This window comes from Gopherus evgoodei, chromosome 6, assembly GCF_007399415.2.
Source record: "Gopherus evgoodei ecotype Sinaloan lineage chromosome 6, rGopEvg1_v1.p, whole genome shotgun sequence".
Lineage (NCBI taxonomy): Eukaryota > Metazoa > Chordata > Testudines > Testudinidae > Gopherus > Gopherus evgoodei.
In genome coordinates this window covers 135,667,053-135,688,157 of record NC_044327.1, presented here as the reverse complement: position 1 = coordinate 135,688,157, position 21,105 = coordinate 135,667,053, and the positions used below count along the sequence as shown (strand labels likewise).

At 48.6% G+C, this 21,105-nt stretch overlaps 1 protein-coding gene across 4 annotated transcripts in view; it reads right to left on the bottom strand.

Annotated features, from left to right (window-relative positions):
• Positions 1 to 21,105, bottom strand: part of LOC115653584 (phospholipid-transporting ATPase FetA-like) — a 124,614-nt gene that overhangs the window by 84,697 nt on the left and 18,812 nt on the right. For all 4 annotated transcript variants that reach the window (XM_030567032.1, XM_030567033.1, XM_030567036.1 and 1 more), the window contains exon 3: positions 11,906 to 11,964. In XM_030567032.1, coding sequence (XP_030422892.1) covers positions 11,906 to 11,964 — 59 coding nt within the window. The remainder of the gene's footprint in view (positions 1 to 11,905; positions 11,965 to 21,105) is intronic.

Genomic DNA, 21,105 nt, shown 5'->3' with positions numbered 1-21,105 from the left:
AAGCTGCCATGAAAGGTTTTTTTCTATTAACCCCATAATCAGCCTGTCTCTGATATTGTCATGTTTTGCCTTCCTCAAATCACAGTTTTCAGCCAATGTATGCAGACCTTGTATACAATTTTCAATATTTTCCTCTGCTCCATAGATTTTCTGTTGGGAACATGCTCTTTCATAAACCATATTTCTCTAAGGTATAGTATGGATCACACATAGCCAGAACCTTTTCATAGTCATCTTTTTTGTGACTGTCTCCAGTAAGGTCAAAGGATTTAAAGATATGCTATGTCCACCTCCCCGGGCTGGCTCCAGCTTTTTTGCCGCCTCAAGGGATGAAAAAAAAGAGTAAGCCGCAATCAGCGGCACTTCAGCAGCAGCTCTACCACACCACTTCATTCTTCGGCGGCCGATCTTTCCCTCCGAGAGGGACTGAGGGACCCGCTGCCGAGTTGCCACCGAAGACCCGGATGTGCTGCCCCTTTCCATTGGCGGCCCCAAGCACCTGCTTCCTGCGCTGGTGCCTGGAGCAGGCCCTGCTACCTCCCCATAGCATAAATTAAGCAAGATACCTGTATATTTCCAGTGTCTTTGTGGAGTTTGTAATTTGAAATCTTGCAAAATATTGCCTCTAGTCTGTCCATTGTGAAGGTGTTTCAAAGCTGAAGTTTTCTGGGGAACTGAAGAGTAGCATGTTGATTAGATCCTGCAATCTTTGTTGCTTTGTTCCTTCCGGTTCTGTTCTTAGTTTACTCCTGACACCATGTTATGTACTTCTGCACCAGATATGGGCTGGCTACAGACCTTGCTTCTAAATGAGAAACACACCAGGTGTGTTCATCATATGCTCTTTCAGTGCTCTGTCAGGTATGGCTGAGGTTCATTTAAATTTTACACACAATAGTACTAGATAGTAGCTAAACAGAATAATATAGTTCAGCATTCCTTTATGCTATCTTCAACAAGAGGATCTCACAAAGGACTATGTCAGGGTGTAACCCCAAGCAAATATATTAACAAGGCTACAGAGAGGAGACCGCTAATGTGGAATCAAATCATTGCTATGAGGCTCCTTTACAGCACTCTTCAGCTGACCTGTAAAGCCCCAAATATTAAAGAACCCTCAGCAGCTACGAAAGCAGCATGATCCAGAGGGATGGGACACCTGTCAGCTCAGGCACGGCAATGACTTGCAGTGTGAGCTTGGGCAAGTCACTTCCCTGCTCTTTGCCTCAGTTTCCCTGATGTTGAATAGGAATAACAGCAGCTACACACCTTAGTAAAGTGCTTTGAGATCTACAGATGAGAAGTGTGATATAACAGCGACAGCACCAGTATTTTTTTTTACTAATCTCCTTTGCAATTGGCTAGATTTAGAGCTACTGTGAATGAGCATGACTCCCCTGAAATCAATCCAGAACAGCACATGCTGTTCCTAAAACCAGCTCAGGACCATGGCTAAACGAATCTGGCTTTGAGGGAGGAGTTGTTATAGCAGGCAAGTTTTCAGAACCCTTCTGCTTGTAATGTCAGGCCATCGGCAAACACTCAGCAGATGGCTTCTGCCTTTGTTCTCTGGACAAACAAGCTAATGCTGCCTTGCTATAAAAGTAACTGGAACCAGGAGATGCATTTAGCTGCTGTTATGGTTCCCATTAGATGAGCTGAAGGCTAAATCCCAAAAAGGGCAGGGTGTGGCCGATGGGAGAGCAGTGGAAAGAGTGACTCCTCTGTATTTACAATACCAGCACTGAGGTTCCTTTATAACATTTGGAAAATTGTGTCTAAACAGCAGCTCTGCTACAGCTGTAGCTGACATGCAGCTTGGTGCTGCTAGGTGCAGGTTCACTGCTCCCTACAATGCATGGGCATCAATGCAGCTGCACCGCCACAGTGGCCTTCCCGGGTGCCACGCTGCAAGATTGCTGGAGACTAATTTCACTGTTTTCCTTTTAGCTGCGGTAACCCCCATGTAGAGCGTTCGTCCCTGATCACACGAATGCAGGTGCATGAAAAACACAGAAGGGCCTAAATAGCACGGTATACGGAACACTGCATCCAGCCCAGAGGACTAGAATCGAGGAACACAAGGACTGGAAGACTGAACAGACCCAAGGTCCACCTACAAGCCCAGCCCCTGAGAAGGTCCAGCATCAGACACACCAAAGGGAGGTTCAAGAAACCACACTGTGGGTAGATTTGGGATAATCTGATCCCGTGAAGGTCTCCTCCTAATTCATAATAGAGATTGGCCTAAGACCTGACGTAGTAGGTTTTATCTCCCTTCGAAAAATCTTTCAGCATTAACTTTATAACCGGGAAGTTTTGTTATCATGTAACCATCCAAAACCTCTTTCAATTTTACTAAATTCTTTGCTTCACTGTCAACATGTGGCAGTGAATTCTACAGTCTAATCACGTTCTGGAGCATGAGCTTTCGTGGGTGAATACCCACTTCGTCAGATGCATGCATCACATGTTAAATGTCCAGGAAAATCTTTCGGAAAATGTATTGCCTACACTTTGTACTTATATCAGACCTTTCACCTGAGGATCTCAGTGTACTTTACAAACACTATTAAACCTGTGCAATCACCCAAAGAGGTATTAGTATTATCTTCATTTTTACAGAGGGGGAAACTGAGGCACAAAGAAGTGGTGCTACTTGTCCAAGGTGACAAAGACAGTCAGTGACATGGCCAGGAGTAGAACGCAGGAGCCTTGCCTCCCAGTCACCTGTTCTAACTATGAGGCCACATGCCCCCCAACCCATTCCAGCACCACAAACAAATCCCAAGAGTGCCCCGTTTCCTAGGCTCCTGCTGTGACAACTGGACTCTCTCCTGGACGTGGAAAGAGATGTCTGCCCTCTGCTGTAACTGCTAGATAGCCTGCCCTTCCAGAGCAGAGTGTGCCAGCAGCCTTGGCTTTCTGGCCACTTTTCCCACTACTAGTCATGGGGGATGGGGGTGCCGCAGCAGCATTCTCTGACTCAGTGCTGGACCAAAGGGCACACGGTGTGGCTGGATTGCACACGCCAACACTGGCCCACGTGGGAGTCCCATCTTGCTCCCATTTGGGAATCATGGCGCAGAGGCACAGAAAGCAGCATTCTAGCACCCTGAGTGTTGGCTCTGCTCCTCCTTCCCACAGCAGTGCTCACAGATGAGACACCCCAGCTGCGGCTCAGGCCAGTGCCACGTGGAGTTATCACAGGGAGTTACGAGGCTCCCTCAGACTTCTCTAGAGGCCTTAGCGGGGATGTAGGAATAGAAAAACAGAGCCCGACACCAGAGGGGACAGACGGCCAGACACTGGCTGCGGGGTGTGCATTAAGGGCTCCAGGTTCGTTACCGATCTGACATTAGGATCAGTTCCTGACGCAAGCTGAAATCTGCCTTTGCCTCAGGGGCCCTGCATTTCCTTTCCAGTTCTTGGATACCCAATTTCAGAACTGTTTGTGCAGCCCAAAGTGACGTCTCCAAACAGCTGTGCTGAATTCCAAAGTGAAGCCGGAGAACTGGACGGAGAATCTGAGTCAGAGCAAACCCTAAAATCCTGCAAAGCAGATGTGCTCCTCCACACCCTCTGCAGAACCAAGTCACGACGATCATGAGACAGGCCCACCAGCTGGAGCTCAAAGGGGGTGTGGCGTGGGGAGGTCTGCCCTGGAGGAATCCACACTGGTACTGTACTGGGGAAGTGGCAGCGGGGCTAAGCTGCCTCCAAAATGAATCTTAATAAAGTCTCTTGAATTTCACTGGCTCAAGCCCTGAGCTCTCTTTTTCATTTTCACTCTATCCTTACGCAGGCAAATCCTGCTGCTGTCAGTGAGAACTGGCCCATGTGAGAACTGGGTGAACATGGCATCAGGATTGGACCCTTTCTTTCGGCAGACCAGAGACAAATTTCTCTATTTTTAACTCCAGTGCTAAGGGTCTCTGCAGTCTGTTTCATTCAGGCTACTTTCTACTTCATCAGCTCGATTTCTAACTAGGGTGGGATCACTCGTGGCATTGCAGTTCCCCTAGTTGGCGCCAGGATAAAGCACGTCAGTTTGTTTTTAATTCTGCAATTGACTCGGCACACAATTCAGTTTGCTTTAGTGAATTCAAGCCACTGATCTCTCATTGAGCAGCATGAGGCCAAAGAGATGTCAGGCCTGGGTCAGTTTGGGGGCACAAGTCTCATGATGAACCTGTGTCTTCACAATGAATCCCGCAAACCACTGCCATGCCCAGAGCCAGCCCCGTCACTCTAAATGGTACTGCCTTGTTTGCAGGAACCACCAGCTCTGTACAGCAGCAAAAGGCCTGGCTGCTGTTGGTAACATAGGCCTTCCATCCAGGGTGTGAGTAAGGGGCACTATACTGTTTGGATAAGAATTACTTTGTCGCCTCCTCCCCCTCCAGTGGGCACAATCACCATTTATACAGAGAGACCTACCAGATCCTCCAGCCCACTTCCCTGAAGCCAATGCAGGATAGTCCCTACAGTACATAAAAACAGAACAACAGCCATGCTGGGTCAGACCAAGAGTCCATCTAGCCCAGTATCCTGCCTTCCAACAGTGGCCAGAATAGGGCAATTTATCGAGTGATCCATCCCATCATCCAGTCCCAGCTTCTGGCAGTCAGAGATTTAGGGACACCCAGAGCATGCGGTTGTGTCCCTGACCATCTTAGCTAATAGCCATTGATGGACCTGTCCTCCAGGAACTGATCTAGTTCTTTTTTGAGCCCAGTTATAGTTTTGCCCTTCACAACATCCCCTAGCAAGGAGTTCCACAGGTTGACTGTGCGCTGTGTGAAGAAACACTTCCTTTTGTTTGTTTTAAACCTGCTGCCTGTTCATTTCATTAGGTGACACTGGGTTCCTATGTTACACGAAGGGTAACATAACACTTGCTTATTCCCTTGCTCCACACCAGTCATGATTTTACAGACGTCTCTCATATCCCCCCTTAGTTGCCTCTTTTCCAAGCTGAACAGTCCCAATCTGATTAATCTCTCCTCATATGGAAGTTGTTCCATTCCCTAATCACTCTTATTGCCCTTCTCTTTATTTATTCCAACTCAAATATATCTTTTTTCAGATGGGGGTTGTCCAGAACCGCAGCAGTATTCAAGGTGTGGGGGTATCATAGTGGCATTGTGATTTTTGTCCAAATATCTAGCACTTCCCTAATTGTTCCTAATATCCAGTTAGCTTTTTTTGACTAATGCTGCACACTGCGTGGATGTTTTCATAGAACTCTCCACAATGACTCCAAGATTTTTCTTGAGTGGGAACAGCTAATTTAGACCTCGTCATTTTGTAGGTGTAGTTGGGATTATGTTTTCCAATGTGCAGTACTTTACATTTATCAACACTGAATTTCATCTGCCATTTTGTTGCCATCACCAATGATGGATTAACGCACGGGTCCCTGGGGCCCCAGCTATTTGGGGGGCCCAGGAATGCCAGAACCTGTGTAGAAGGGGGGAGGGCCACCAGCGCTGGAACTGTGGCCCCACCGCTGCTGCTCCTCTTTCAGGCAGGGTCCCACCCCCTGCTCCTCCTCTTCCCCCAACACCCCGGCCAGGCCAGAAGCTGGAACCAGGGCAAGGTAAGAACTGCCCAAGGAGCCTGTGCTGCTGTGGAGATCCCCAGACCCTTCACCTGTCCTGGGCGGGGAGCCAGCATGCCCAAAGAGCAGCATCCAGCCCATGTCCTTTGCCACCCAGGACAGGTGGAGGGTCTGGGGCTCCCCACAGTGTCCCAGGCTCCCTGGGTGGCTCTTAGGAGCCTGGGAGAAGTGAGAAGGAGCAGGGGGCAGGGTCCTGTGGCAGGGGCGGCTATAGCCCACCTCAGCCCTCTCCCACTGGGAAGAGGGAGGCTGGTGCCGCTAGCAGGGGCTGAGCTTTCTGCCTGTTGATGTTAAAAAGTGGGTGAGGCTATAGCCCCCCCCCCCCCCCACTGGCTCCAACACCCCTAGAACCCAGACTGTGAGGTGCCCAAATGTTCTTTGTGGCCACGGCCTGAGCAAATCATAATCAAGCTCTGGTAGTCACCTAGTTTTGAGAGATCCTTTTGTAGCTCTTTGCAGTCTGCCTGGGACTTAACTATCTTGAGTAGTTTTGTATCATCTGCAAATTTTGTAACCTCATTGTTTACCCCTTTTTCAAGACCCTTTATGAATATGTTGACTAGGACTGGTCCCAGAACAGACACCTGGGGGACACCACTATTTACTTCTCTCCATTCTGAAACCTGACCATTTATTCCTACCCTTTGTTTCCTGTCATTTAACGAGTTACCAACCCATGAGAGGACCTTCCCTCTTATCCCATGATAGCTTACTTTGCTTAAGAGCCTTTGGTGAGGGACCTTGTCAAAGGCTTTCTGAAAATCTGAATATACTATATCCACTGGATCCCCCTTGTCCACATGCTTGTTGAACCCCTCAAATAGTTCTAGCAGATTGATGAGGCATGATTTCCCTTTATAAAAGTTGTGTTGACTCTCCCCCAACATATATTCATCTCTGTGTCTGATCATTTTGTTTTTTTACTATATTTTCAGCCAGTTTGCCTGGGACTGAAGTGAGTCTTACCAGTCTGTAATTGTTAGGATCGCCTCTGGTGGCTGCTTTAAAAAATCAGCATTATGTTAGCTACTCACCAGTCGTCTGTAGGGCCACACAAATTCACAGCTGTGAAACACAGGTCAGGACCGTGAAATCAGATCTTTCCAGTGAGATCCAGCTATTGGACGGCAGGGGAAGGGGCAGGACTGGCGATATCCCAGCCAGGGGCTCCTACTGTGCACTAGGCTCCAGCGGCTAATCTCGGTGGGACTGGAGCAGGACAGGATTCCTCTTCACCTGCATGGGCTGCTCTCGAGGAGAGATCACACCCACCTGCGGGTACCTTGCCCGGCTGCTCTGAAGGCAGTGCAGAAGTGAAGGTGCTAATCCCGCAAGCCCCCTACAACTTTGTGACCCCCTATGACTCTCTTTTGGGTTGGGACCCTCATAGTTACAACACCATGAAATTTCAGATGTGAACATTTGAAACCATGTAATTAGCTAATTTTAAAATCCTATGACCATGAAATTGACCACAATGGACTGTGAATTTAATTGGGCCCTAGTCATCTGGTACAGAGGCTGATTACAGCCATAGGTTACATACCACAGTTAATACTTCTGCAATTTCACATTGGAGTTCCTTCAGAACTCTTGGGTGATACCATCTGGGCCTGCTGACTTATTACTGTTTAGTTTATCAATTTGTTCCAAAACCTTCTCTAATGACACTTCAATCTGGGACAGTTCCTCAGATTTGTCACTGAAAAAGAATGGCTCAGGCATGGGAATCTCCCTCACATCCCCTGCAGTGAGGACCAATGCAAAGAATTCTGCTAGCTTCTACACAATGGCCTCATCTTCCACGAGTGCTCCTTCAGCACCTCCACCGTCCAGTTGCCCCATTGACAGTTTGGTAGGCTTCCTGCTTCTAATATATTTAAATAAAATTGCTGTTAGTTTTTGTATCTTTTGCTAATTGCTCTTCAAATTCTTTTAAGCCTGCCTAATTATACTTTTACACTTGACTTGCCAGAGGTTATGCTCCTTTCCATTTTCCTCCATAGGATTTAACTTTGAATTTGTAACGGACATCTTTTTGTCACTAACTGCCTCTTTTACCCTATTGTTTAGCCAGGAGGCAAGGAGGGGCACTTTTTGGTCCTGGCTGGTTTTATAATTTAGGATACACATATAGTTTGAGCCTCTATTATTGTGTTTTTTAAAAGTTTCCATGCAGCTTCCAGGCATTTCACTTGTGACTGTTCCTTTTAAATCCTGTTTAACTAGACTCCTCCTTTTTTTGTAGTTCCAGCATAGCAGCATTTATCTTCCAAAAGGAGGGTTTTCTTGGTATTTCCCCTGTCAAGGATAAATCACCGAATACCAGGGCTGGAAGGGAGCTCAGGAGGTATCTAGTCCCACCCCCTGCTCAAAGCAGGACCAATCCCCAGCTATGTTCAAATTTCAATTACATTATTGTTGCTATTACCGAGCGGTTCAAGCTGTATTCATGTCTTCAACCAGATCCTGTGGTTCGCTTAGAACTAAACCAGGAATTGCCTCTGCCCTTATGGGTTCCAGGACTGGCTACTCAAGGACACAGTCATTAACGCGGTTTAGAAATTTTATCTCCACATCCTGACCTAAGGTAACGTTCCCAATCAATATGGGGATAGTTGAAATCCCACATTATTATTGAGTTTTCTGAGGCTGTCAGACTGGGGATGGGACTACTCAACGGTGCCCCAGAAAGTCTCATCTGTGTATCTCTCTGTCTCCCTTAACTCCTCAAATTCAGCCACTCTGCTCTCAAGAGCCCGTACGCAGTCTCAGAGGGATGATAGTTGCTTGCACCGAATGCACATTTATGCCACCTGCCCACAAGGCAGGTAATCCTACACACTGCATTCAGCGCAATAGTCTGGATACTGGTGGGCATCTGCCTGCATTATCTTTACTCTTGCGGGCTTGGGTTGTTCGTTGCGTTTTTTATTTCCAGGGCAGAGGGGGTTATTGGCCTAAGTTTAGAGAATATTTGTTAGGTGCATCTGGCTCTCACACGCCCCCTCTAAACTCCCATTTGCTGCTGCTGGTCGCTAGCACATTGTGCAGCACTTTGTCCAGTCTAGCGTTAAATGTACTGATGGGTGGGCCTTCCCCTTCCCCCTGTCCTCCAAGTGACTCGTCTCCAGGCTGATCCACCTCCCTGGTAGGAGGTTTTCCTTCATATTTAACCTACTTTTTCTCTGCCTTAATTTCACTCCACAGTCCTAATGAAGCCCTGCCTTGCCCCACACTCCCATCCCCTGCTCTGCTGCCGTTTGCACCATTCCAGGAGCTGAAGCCCCAGGGCCCTGCCAGTAGCTTGTCCTCTTGCCACATTTACTGGGAGTGCAGATGATCTGTGGGGGGATGGGCAACCAAAAGCTTTCTGCAAGTCCAAGTGCGACAGGTTTCTTTAAGGTCAGAGCGCTCCCTTGGGTGTGTTAACGGGGCCTCTCAAACGGTGGGAAGTGCCATTCCCGACAGCTCTTCTGAGAATATGGAGGAGTCTTGACTGACATCACAATTGCCCAGCTTGTTATGACTCTGCTCACAGTCGGCGTCTTGCCCTACACGAAGCTGAATTTCTCACCCTCCTTGGCTCCTCACTCACATCTTCCTGCATGACTGTTCCACAGAGTGTGGAGGAGGAGAACACGCTGCGAAGGGAGATAGCTACCAGGATCCCCACCTCAGGCTTGGCTTTGCAGCACAGTCCAGCTGCCCAGCCCTCAATAAGTCTAAACAAGGACAAGACACTCCCACCCTTTGCTCAGTCTTCGTCCTGGGGATGTCAGGCCAGGAGAAACCTTCCATTTGATGAAGGGCTTAAACCCACAGACTGCCGTCTGCCCCCATACAACTCGGGTGTTTGTCTGGAATACAACAATCCCTCAAATCCATATTGCATATTTCCTCCCCTAACCTCTCTCGACTCCTTGGGGAGAACACACTGCCCATGAAAACCATTACAGTCTCGCTGGCTGTGCTCCCAGACCAGACACAGAACCTATTCTATAACTAATTTATGGCCCTATTAAGCTATAAAAGAGTCAAATGAACCCTGCCCATGGCTGCAAACTTCAAACAGGAAGCCCACTGCTACAATGCTTCTTCAGCTCTTTGCTGAATTACCAGGTTTCATTCTAGTCTGTCCTAGCTGGCCCTTCTAGCACGCAGAAGCTACTAGTGAAACTTTTCTTGTGCCCAGAGAGCTGCTCAAACTCCCAGGCTTGAGGGCCAACACCAGTGCCAGCCAATATGGGCCATGGGGGGGATGGCTACTACCCTCTGGTCCGAAAGTGCCCACATCCGCTGCGGGGTCCACTGGCCCTGAGCAGCTGAATGGCAGTGAAGCTTCCTCAGTTCAACCTGGTGTGTTCACTTTATAAACAGATCCTGTGGCATAAACATAAAAGCCATGTGCTCTGGGCTGCATATGCTATCGCCCAGTGATGTTAGCAGCAGCTGCTGCCTTTCCGCACCCGTGGGCCCAAGCAATCGCAGACCCACTGTGCATGGTCTCGCTCTCACTGAGCCGCTCCTGCACTGCCCCTGAGCAGTGCTCTGTGGCAGGCACAGGCAGGGTCCCCAGACTCATCCCCTCAGCACTGCACCCCTGGCTGCTGCAGTGCCACTGTGTTCAGGACCATCAGTACCCACCTGGGAGGCCAGGATTTGACTCTTTACATGGATTGCAGGCTCCTGTTCCTAGGCATGAAAACCTCAGAAGCTCCCTTTTTTGTCCTATGACCAATATGTGTTAACCACTTATGCTAAGCAATGTGTTCCACCTTGCATGTAGCTGGAGCAGTCCTGGAGAAGAGCTCTGTGTAGTTCAAAAGCGCGTCTCCCTCACCAGCCGAAGCTGGTCCAGTCACCAGCTTCTCTCTACCATTCTGGGACCCACATGGCTACAACTACACTGCAGACAATGTTAGGAGTGTCGAGTCTGTGGGGAAGGAGCCAGGAGCCTCTCTCTCCTCCTTGGAGTTTCCAGCCACACCCAAAAAGCCGATAAAAATAGGGTCTAACGTCACTTGGGCTAGGCCAGCTCTTTTCCACACATCCCGCCAGTACGGATGTAATGAACGGAAAAGTTACCCAGGCTTCTTTGGAAATAAAAAGCCCAGGGCATGATGTGCAGCTCTGCGCAGGTCAGACTGCGCTAGCATGGTTTCGGGACAGCTTTCTGGTTTCCCACCACTCTGGCATGCTCCAGGGCTTGGGCTTTCTAGACATTCTTCTAGAATTTCTCAGCTTCAGTCTATGCTGGGCTCCAGGGGTGCTGGGACACGTGAAAGTCAGACTAATGTCAGAACCAGAAAAGGCTGCTCCCCTACACACACACACACACACGCTCTTCTGAACTCAGGGAGAGGTGGAGGAAAAGGAGGATCGGGTCAGCAAAGGTCACCCCTTGCACTTCTCTTCAGAGCAGGTGGGGGAGGCCATCAGGACAGGACAGATTCCCTCCCCCCTACATCCCCATCCCAGTCCCGTGAGCACAGAGTGTCCTGTCCCAGCCCGGCATTCTCCCAATCCTGGATCTCCAAGCCCTGTATGCTGTTAATGCACATCCAATCCTGCACTGCCAGGCCCCACGTGCATAAAATGCACCTTCCAAATCCCATATCACCAAGACCGAAGGGCGGAAGTGGTATAAAGGCCTTGCACTAGCCCCCTGCACATTTCACTGTGTGCGCACATTGTGCATTCAATGTGCATGCAGTGGTCTTGTCCCATGCGAGTCTCCCAGGTGTTTGGCTTGGTCCAAGAACCATTGAAAAACATCCAGTTTGTGCTGCCGTGAGCATGAAGCTTATTGTAAAGTCTTGGGGCCAGTCCTACAAACAGGCACGCAAGTCTCTTTACCCGAGTGAACTCACTGAGCCTAGCTGCAGGTATGACGTCTCTAGGGTATGGGTTTGCAGGATCAGGTGCCTTATTAGTGCCCTGCTTGCAGAACAGATGCCAGAGGTGAAACTCCCAGTGCCCGACTCAAATGACTAGCCAGGTTCCCCTGTGCACCCCTATGTCGTTACTGAAAGGCTGCCAGGGACAGACAGTGACCAGCCGCATTTAGATCTTTTGATAAAGTCCAAGACACCTGTATAAAATTTTTTGTCAAAACAGACTTCAGCACTTTGTTTACAGAACGCTCCCCAGCATGCGCACGAGTGACCCTACAATAACATACCCACAATACACTTCCGACTTGAAGGAAACCTGCAGGTGAGTTGGTGTCCCATGAAGCAGCCCTAGCAATTGTTCTGTATTGAACATATTGTTACTTACAGCATATTCGAACTCCAGATTAAAGTCCCGGTTGTTTGCCTGAAGGTATCTCTCTTCCTCTGTAGAGAAGAACACACACATTAGAATTCAGCAGAGAACTTGATAGCCGTTGGAGGAGACGGGGAGGGGGGAGATAATGACTAATTACAAGCATCAAGGAGCAGCAGGAAGAGGGGACTTTTAGGACAGGAATGCAAGGGAGACCCAAGCTGTGTACTGGAACCCCAATGCCCGGGCTTAGTGGTGTGTGGCAGACACCCACCTGGCATGATGCTAGTGCCGAGTGATGTGGCATTCATTCTCCATGTTCCAATCACATCCCTCACTGTGGTCCTAGCACTGGCATCAGTAGGACATGCTGATCTCCTACCCATCGTATTAGCTTCCCTGGAGGCTCAGAATTAGTTCTAGACAAGTGGGACTCAAGCTCCCAACCTCCCTCCATAAAAATCTCGACATGCTGGTGCCCTAGGTCTATAGTTAATTCTGCACCACTAGAGGAGCATGGGACTAGGGCAGGGCATCAGCAGTGTAAGAACAATCAGCTCGCAGAGATGTTTTCATTCAAGGAACTCAGATGCTTTAAATAGTAATTCGTTCATCCTTACATCCCTTTTCTGAGACAGAAAAATTATTTTGCCTGATTTTACAATGGGGAAACTGAGCCTCGGAGCAGCCAGCATGACTCTCAAGCTCACAGAGGGAGTCAGAGGCAGAGCTAGGAATAGAAAACAGGAGTCCTGGCTTCCACTCCCCTCCTCTAACCACTATGTCACACTCCCCTCCATAAAACATTCCCCATTAGTCACTGGGCAGATCTAAGCTGCACACCTAGAGAAGGCTATTTCAGAACACTTGCTGCATTCCTTTTCTACAGCGAGGGCTGCTCTGAACCCCTCCTTGGCGATTCTGAGCCGAGTCCCATAGTAAATGCCGCAAAGAGATAAATGATCATAAAGAAAATATGAGATACTAAAACCTTAAGAAAATCAACAAGCCAGCAGAAATGCGGAGCATGGGCAGGGCCTGGGAAAGGCGAAACAACATTCAGCTCCACGGAAGAGCCAGAGCAGCATCATTCAACCAAACACTGCGCGGTTGGACAGCCAAGCTCCAGGAAGCGGCGTGCACAGGAGAACAAGCTGTTATTAGAGAGGATGTTACAAAGGAAATCCAACCTAAGCATGGCAATGCTGCTGCCCAGATCCTCAGAGCCCAGCACTGTAAACTTAGGAACCTGGGCAGCATCAGAGATGTTGACCACGGCCAGCAGCGCCCTACACAGAGGGCAGGGTTGCCTAGTGGGATGCCAGGCAATAATCTATGCAGAGGATGCTGCAAGGTGGGGAGCAGCCTAGAGAGTTAGGAGAGCTGGCTGATATCCCCACAATGGGACCTTTCAACTGGGAACGGGGCAATATGGAGCAGGCAGCACGGCAAAACCTACAACACCTGCTGACATTCTGGAGAGGCTAAGAGTGAGCTCCCAGATCCTGGACTCCTCTCTAGCCTTCTCTTCAGCAGGGCCACTGGGAGTAGCCTGCATGGGGACTGCAAAGGGGAGGAAGGAGCCAGTTCTGCAGAGGGCTATATGGGGGCATGGAGAGCTCCTTCCCGCTTTCGCTGGATCCTGATCACAGCACAGCTAAGAAGCCGGGCTGCATTCCTTACTCTGCCAGCTTGGCCATCCTCAAGGTCACCCAGACTTAAAAGTGGCAATTCTTCAAAAACAGACGAGAAACTGCAGACCTGGAATTAATGTACAAACTGGACAACATTACATGAGGCCCGAATAAAGACTGGGAGTGGATGGGTCATACAAAAAGAAATTTTCCCTCTGCTGATACTCACACCTTCTTGTCAGCTGTTGGAAATGGGCCACCTTGATTGCATTGGCCTCGTTAGCACTACCAAAGTAAGTTTCTCTCCTTTGGTATTCATCCCTTCTTGTCAACTGTTGAGAATAGGCCACTTCCCCCTTAATTGAATTGGCTCATTAGCACTGACCCCCTACTTGGTAAGGCAGCTCCCATCTTTTCATGTGCTGTGATATATATACTGCTTAATGTATTTTTCACTCCATGCATCTGATGAAGTGGGTTCTAGCCCACGAAAGCTTATGCCCAAATAAATGTGTTAGTCTCTAAGGTGCCACCAGGACTCCTGTTCTTTTTGCGGACAATATTAACAAGGCTCCCGCTCTGAAACCTTTCCTCAGGCAGAAGCTCACTAGGAGAGCGTGCCAGAAGCTGGGAACAGTTGTTGTTTGGGTTGTGCTGTCCTTGGTGTGAGGTAGGAATAGAAAACAGCAGGGCTTAGTAAACCTGCCCTGGAAACAAAGACAGTGGTCACCTGAACCTCAGACTGGATGGACAGCTGAGTTCACCACCCTCTCCTCCGGGCACAGCACCGACTGCTCAGTCTGGGCCCAAAGCAGACTGAAAGCGTCCTGGGTTGCCATAGGAACTTTAACACTGCTCATCATGGCTATTTCTACAGGCCAAAGTTGAACAGTGATCTCTGTTTTTGGGACCCCAAGATGTTGCTTCCCAAAACAAAGGCAGCCAAAATCAAAGGCCACTTTTGGAAACAGCCCAAACCGTTATGGTCTCTACTGGAAATACTTGCAAGGCTGGAGTGGAGGGGTGCAGACATTGCAGGCACAATTTCAACAGTTAAAAGACAAACAGGCACCTCACCCATCTCCACCATTCCATCCGAAAGCACAGGCCTCCCCCACTTGAGCAAAGAGAGAATCTCCATTAGCTATATAAGGCCTATGACACCCAGGTGAACAGATCATATTTTATCAGCACAGGGCAGCAATACATCCCAGCCAGTGTGTATCTGCTATTGTGTTCTACAAGCCAATGTGGTCTGTTAGTAACCATATCACAAAGACTCTCGAGGAGATAAGGACAAGGCTAAAGAGCTAGAAGTTGTGTGTTATCTTTTGCCCAAGAGGTGTGACTCCTACCGCAAACTAGCTGTGCCACTCCCAGCAATGACCTTTCCAGGCTGAACAGATGCTCCTGAACTGGCATTGCACATTGTTTTACAGAGTAAGGAACATCCTCCACATTTCCTCAAATTCCTCCCTTGGGAGTTCCAGACTTGTCGCTGCCTATAGAGAGCAGCTACCACCACTTCACACAGCAATTTACAACCATTTGCTTTAACAACTGTGCTTTCCCTCGAACAGGGGCCATTGAAACCTCTCCGATGAGTGCTATAAAGAACTCAACTGAAGCCCTGAAACGGGGGAAGGGGGTCCACGCTCCTCCTGAGTGTCTCCAGCGGCTGCGTGTCATATTCAGGCCTTTTCCCACTCCTGGCACCCCATAGTCAGTCAACCACGCTTGGCAGATCTTGAGTGGCTCACTCCTCCGGCTTAGTCACACAATCAAAATGAACTCCTCCCACAGTAGCAAAGAGTCCAACAAACCTGTCTGTCTACCCTCACCAGGGTCATCAGCCCTGGCTCTGGGCCCTGTAACTTCAGTCCTTTGCTTGGGCTCCCCGACGAGTCTTGTCCCTTTCTCAGGGTTTACACCACTTTGGCTGGGAAGGAACCCGGGAGTGCCTACTATGCTGGGTTCCAACCCAGGGACCCTATCCATGGCAGCCACACACTGCTCACTGCAACTAGTGGCTGCTAGTTCCCAGAGCCTCTTCCCAGATCACAGCTGCCACCTTTCACATGGTAAATAAGCACCCAGCTTTCACCATAAGCCAAAAATCAAGCTAGTCCCATTTCGAAACAATCCCTAAGAACCTCAACACTCTGTGTGACTAGATCCTCCGGTGTGCAGTCTGGGGCTATGGTGGGCCTGCTGTGCACCCTGACTCTCTCCCCTGCTTGCCTGGAGCTAATAAAAAAAAAAAAAAAAAAAGCAACACGCTACAAGCCACAAATTAGCCAACAAGCAACTCACAAGCCAATTAAGCCGAAAACAAGCCCAATTTCTGCGGTTTTTCCTCCGCAGGTTTGACATGTTGTCATAAACAGATAGCTAAGGGTTAATGCTCTTTTACCTGTAAAGGGTTAACACAGGGAACCAAACACCTGACCAGAGGACCAATCAGGAAACAAGACTTTTTCAAATCTGGGTGGAGGGAAGTTTTGGGTGTGAGTTTTTTGTTCTTTGTCTTGGGTCTGACCCTCTCAGCTCTGAGAGTGATCTTTCTATCTCCTGCCTTTCTAATCTTCTGTTTCCAAGTTGTAAGTACAAGGATAGTAAGACAATAGGTTTATATTGTTTTCTTTTGTATTTACATGTGTGTAGTTGCTGGAATGTGTTAAATTGTATTCTTTTTGGATAAGGCTGTTTATTCATTTTTTTCCTTTAAGCAATTGACCCTGTATATTGTCATCTTATTACAGAGACTATTTTTAATGTCTTTTTCTTTCTTTTTTTTATATAAAGCTTTCTTTTTAAGATCTGTTGGAGTTTTTCTTTAGTGGGGACTCCAGGGAATTGAGTCTGCAGCTCACCAGGGAATTGGTGGAAGGAAAAAGTCAAGGGGAAAATCTCTTTGTGTTAGATTTACTAAGCCTGACTTTGCATACCCTCTGGGTGAGGGGGAGAGATTAGATCTCTCAGTACTTGTGTTTCCAGGACTGGAAGCAGGGAATCTCCTAGGGTCGTCCAGGAAGGGGAGCCTGGGAGGAAGTAACAAGGAAACAAGGGGAGGGGGTTATCTCCCTTTGTTGTAAGACTCAAGGAATCTGAGTCTGGGGGTCCCCCAGGGAAGGTTTTGGGGAGACCACAGTCAGCTAGGCACTGTATAATTCCTGGCTGGTGGCAGCTTTACCAGGTCCAAGCTGGTAACTAAGCTTGGAGGTTTTCATGCTAACACCCATATTTTGGACGCTAAGGTCCAGATCTGGGAAAAAATGTTATGGCACGTCTCTCCCAGATGGCCCCTTTGTCTTCACCCCTTAAGGCTGAAGTTCTCAGGGTCTCTCTCCTCCAGCTTAAGCAAATGCAGTCAAATCCTATGGCTGGAGAGGAGAGCCACACCATGCCTTGCCACATGCTGCCCATCAGACCCCAGCCAGAAATGACGTTCTAATTCTAAGGCCATGCAAATCCTTTTATCTGAGCCTTCTGACCTCTGATCAGCTGCTTCCATCAGGCCTCTCTACGCCTCCTTTCCTGGGCAGGTTGCAGTAGGAGTGCAGGGCCTCCAGGAGGGGGCCACAAAGAGACCATCCCATTCCCCCAACTATACCTGGAACCCACCACTTGGAATAACTGGCTACAGGTCTGAGCTCTGCTTATCATGCAGATGTTAATTCTGGAATCCTGTGGGAGGGTTAAAGCCTCATCCGATGGGAGGTTTTTTGTGCTGGGAACCCCTGTCATCTCTAAGTGACTCATAACCAACTTTCTGCTCATAGGAACAGCAGCTAGAATCATAGAATATCAGTGTTGGAAGGGACCTCAGGAGGTATCTAGTCCAACCCCCTGCTCAAAGCAAGACCAACCCCAACTAAATCATCCCAGCCAGGGCTTTGTCAAGCCTGACCTTAAAACCTCTAAGGAAGGAGATTCCACCATCTCCCTAGAGAACCCATTCCAGTGCTTTACCACTTTGTCAGTGAAAATTTTTTTCCTAATATCCAACCTAAACCTCCTCCACTGCAACTTGAGACCATTGCTCCTTGTTCTGTCATCTGCTACCACTGGGAACAGTCTAGATCCATCCTCTTTGGAACCCCCTTTCAGGTAGTTGAAAGCTGTTACCGAATCCCCCCTCATTCTTCTCTTCTGCAGACTAAACAATCCCAGTTCCCTCAGCCTCTCCTCATAAGTCATGTGCTCCAGCCTCCTAATCATTTTTGTTGACCTCCGCTGGACTTTTTCCAGTTTTTCCACATCCTTCTTGTAGTGTGGAGCCCAAAACTGGACACAGTACTCCAGATGACTGGAGTCACTGGAAAGAAAGAATGAAAGTCAGTGCTGATGTCTGTGCTTCAGGTTACCACGTCGCTGCTGCTGAAAACAATGACAAACAATCCTCCCTAGCATTTCATTCACTGGAAACTGACCACATGTAACTGTGGCCCAGTGCCCAGGCCCTGGTCTAATCACAGCAACCGAGTCTCTGGGAAAGTGGCTGCTTTTTCAGGCGGAGATATTTAGGAGCTAAGCCACAGAACAACATCTGGAGTGAATAACATTAAACTCATGCCAAAAAGCAACTATAAATAGAATTGTCCATCCAGTCTTCTGAACGTAGGGCAGCTGCATGGAAAAGTCTTATGAAATGTTACATTCGAGAGCTGGCTGAGGACCGTGGAAATTTGTCTGGGTTATAAATGAAAGCGCAGATAGCAGTGCCTTAAACAGGCCAATGGGTGGAATTTGTGGATATTAGTTTCTGTGCCTGCTAGGGAGTGGGGAACTGAATGGTTTTGCCAAGTTTTACACAAATTAAGGCCTGACGCCGGATGCATGAAGAAAGACCCATCTCAGCCCTAAGAGTGATGTAGCCACCAATCCTGACAGCAGAACAGAGACAACACAGACTCTGTGCAAGAAACCTGTGCTCCACCTGCCCGACAAACCAGCCTCTGGAACCCTAGCTGCAGCCACTCATGCCAGGGGCTGGATTGTCTCCTGCGATCTGCATGCAGGGGGGAACTCAATGTCAATGCATGGGTGAGAGGGGCAAGCTGCACGGCACAGCCCCCCACCCCCAGCACTGCAGGAATACCCCATGGGTGGTTGGGGCAGGATGGAGACTGGCCTCTCTACGTGCATCCTTCCCGTGTGCCCATCCCCCATACTGAGCTGTGAATGAATGGCCCCCAGAGGACAGACAGTTGCAACACAACTCCTGGAGCCACGCTGGCAAGGAGCAGTGGACATGCTCCATCCACAAAGATGGCTCCTGCCTCTGCAGCCCGGGTCTCTAAGGACAGGAGGGTCGAAAAGGGCCCAGCAGGCCTTTGGAGAGGTGTATGAACAATACTGAAATCAGCACCAAGCATTATTAATTCATTATTATTTGCTCACTAACCCCGAGATATGGAAGGTGTTTGGATTAGATGAGAATAGTGTGATGAAACACTGACACCTGGCCCCCCTGACCCACCCCACCCCTCTGCAGACAGTCACATTCTTTGGGCGCCTCGTAAACTGCTGGTTCTGTTCATGCTGAGAGAGATGCGGTGCTGCAGCCAACTAATCCAACCCCCAGAGGACACTACCATGTTACCGGGATAGGAAAATCACAACCCTTCGTTCAGATTGTTGATGGGATATTAATTATTGCCTTAGGGAGATGAGCCTTGGTCAGTTGCTAATTGTTAGCATCATCCCTGAAACAAGGAGACCATTCAGGACAGCAGCCAGAGGGCAGCTCCATGGGAGAAGATTAATCATTGAATAGCCACATTCTTAGGAGATGAGAGAAACCTGAGTTATCACCTTTGGAGAGGTTATTACAACAAACCAATGTGCAAAATTCCCCCTTGGTGCAACAGTAGTGACCCTAGGTTACACCCTCAGATGAATCTCCCCATTCTGTACCAGCCACAAGGGCCAAAGAAACCAGGTTACATGGTTGCTGGGTTGGCAGGTGTCCCAGCCAATGATAGCATCTCAGGGCCTGTTGGGGAGGAACTAAGGACAGCTCTGATGGCAATGGTACAATTGGGATGTATTATCTGTACTATGGCATCACCTGTAGAGATCACTGCACGAGCCCATGGTTAGAGAGTCCCCTGCCCCAAGGAGCTCACAGGCCAAGTATAGAGCGGATAAGCATGGCAGGAAGGGTGGTTTGTGCCCAGTTTACAGCCAGGAAGCTGAGGTACAAAGTGGTCACATGACCTCACACAGGCCGTCTGTGGCAGAACCAGGACTGAATCCAGATGTCCAGAGTTTCAGTCCAACACCTTACCCACAAGTCCATCCTTCACTCTGTGATAGGGCATTCATATATTGCTCCAACACCTGCTGGGTGTGTTACACAGCCGAGAGATTGCCAGCGCCTGCCCCGAAAGGCTGACACTGCAAGTGTGCCGTGATGCAATGGGTGGGAGTAACAGTCAGTTGAGAGGGGACTGGTTACAGCAATAAAATCATGGACTGTTTGGAGCAGGCACGTGCACAGCTGCCTGCCAAACACTGCAGGATTTTGTATGATTAGTGACAACTCCCTTTTTGTAGACATAATGGAAGAAAGGAGACGTAAGGACAGTGAGCATGAGGGAGGGGATTCTTGGGTGTGCTTTGTTAAAATTCCATAACAGGTAGTTTTGCTAGCCTCTGCTGGAGTGTCCGCTCTCTGAATGCTGCAGAAGCACCCCTCCCAGCGACGATCAAGACCTGGGGCTTGATCACATGTGGTACCTTTGGAATGAACCAACTTGTACCAAATGTCAGGGATTTAAATTTTAAAAAATCCTAGAGCAAGATCCCCCTGAAATGTCTCGTTTCCTTTCCTACCTCCTAGTTCCGCAGGTCTGATCTGGAGCCCATCCCTACCGTATCCCATAATTAATGAAAGCAAAAGGGTCCTCAGAGGGAACTAGATTTCTCTCTCCTCTCCAGGAAGTTGATAAAAAGAGAAATATTGTAAAATGTGATCTGCTTTGGGCACAGGCTGCCTGATTTGTGCCTGGTACAGAATCAAGTCCAGCACCAGCACTTAACAAACATCAGATCATAATGGGAATTTGCAAAGGCGGGTAAAACACTGAAGACATTCCAATGCAGGGCACTAATGCAATAGGAAATTCTGCTAATATGAACTGACGTAGTATCTAAGTACATGACGTACAAACACCATCTCTTTCTATACAGCAGGCCTGTAGGCTCCAAATTCTAAACTCTTGACCTGCAAGGTGATTTGGAATTATTTCCTTCTTGGGATCAGTCAATGTTTAACCTGAAGATAAAGTGCAATATTAGGCCCTGCCCTCTTTAAAAGAAAACGTTTCTATTATCCACACCAGCAGGGAGAGATGACTGGAGGAGAAGAAATGACTCCAAATGGGTGCCTTTGCTTTGCACGCTCCGTACTTAGAATCTTGCTAGGCTCTCCAGTGAAACAGACATGCAGCTCTGATTTCAGCTAAACAAAGAGAAGGCAGCAGCCCAGGTTTCAGCCCCAGTGTCCTGTGGCCATAGAAACACTTTAGAAGCCAGGGCAAGACTCACTGACTGTCACCAAATATTTCCAAG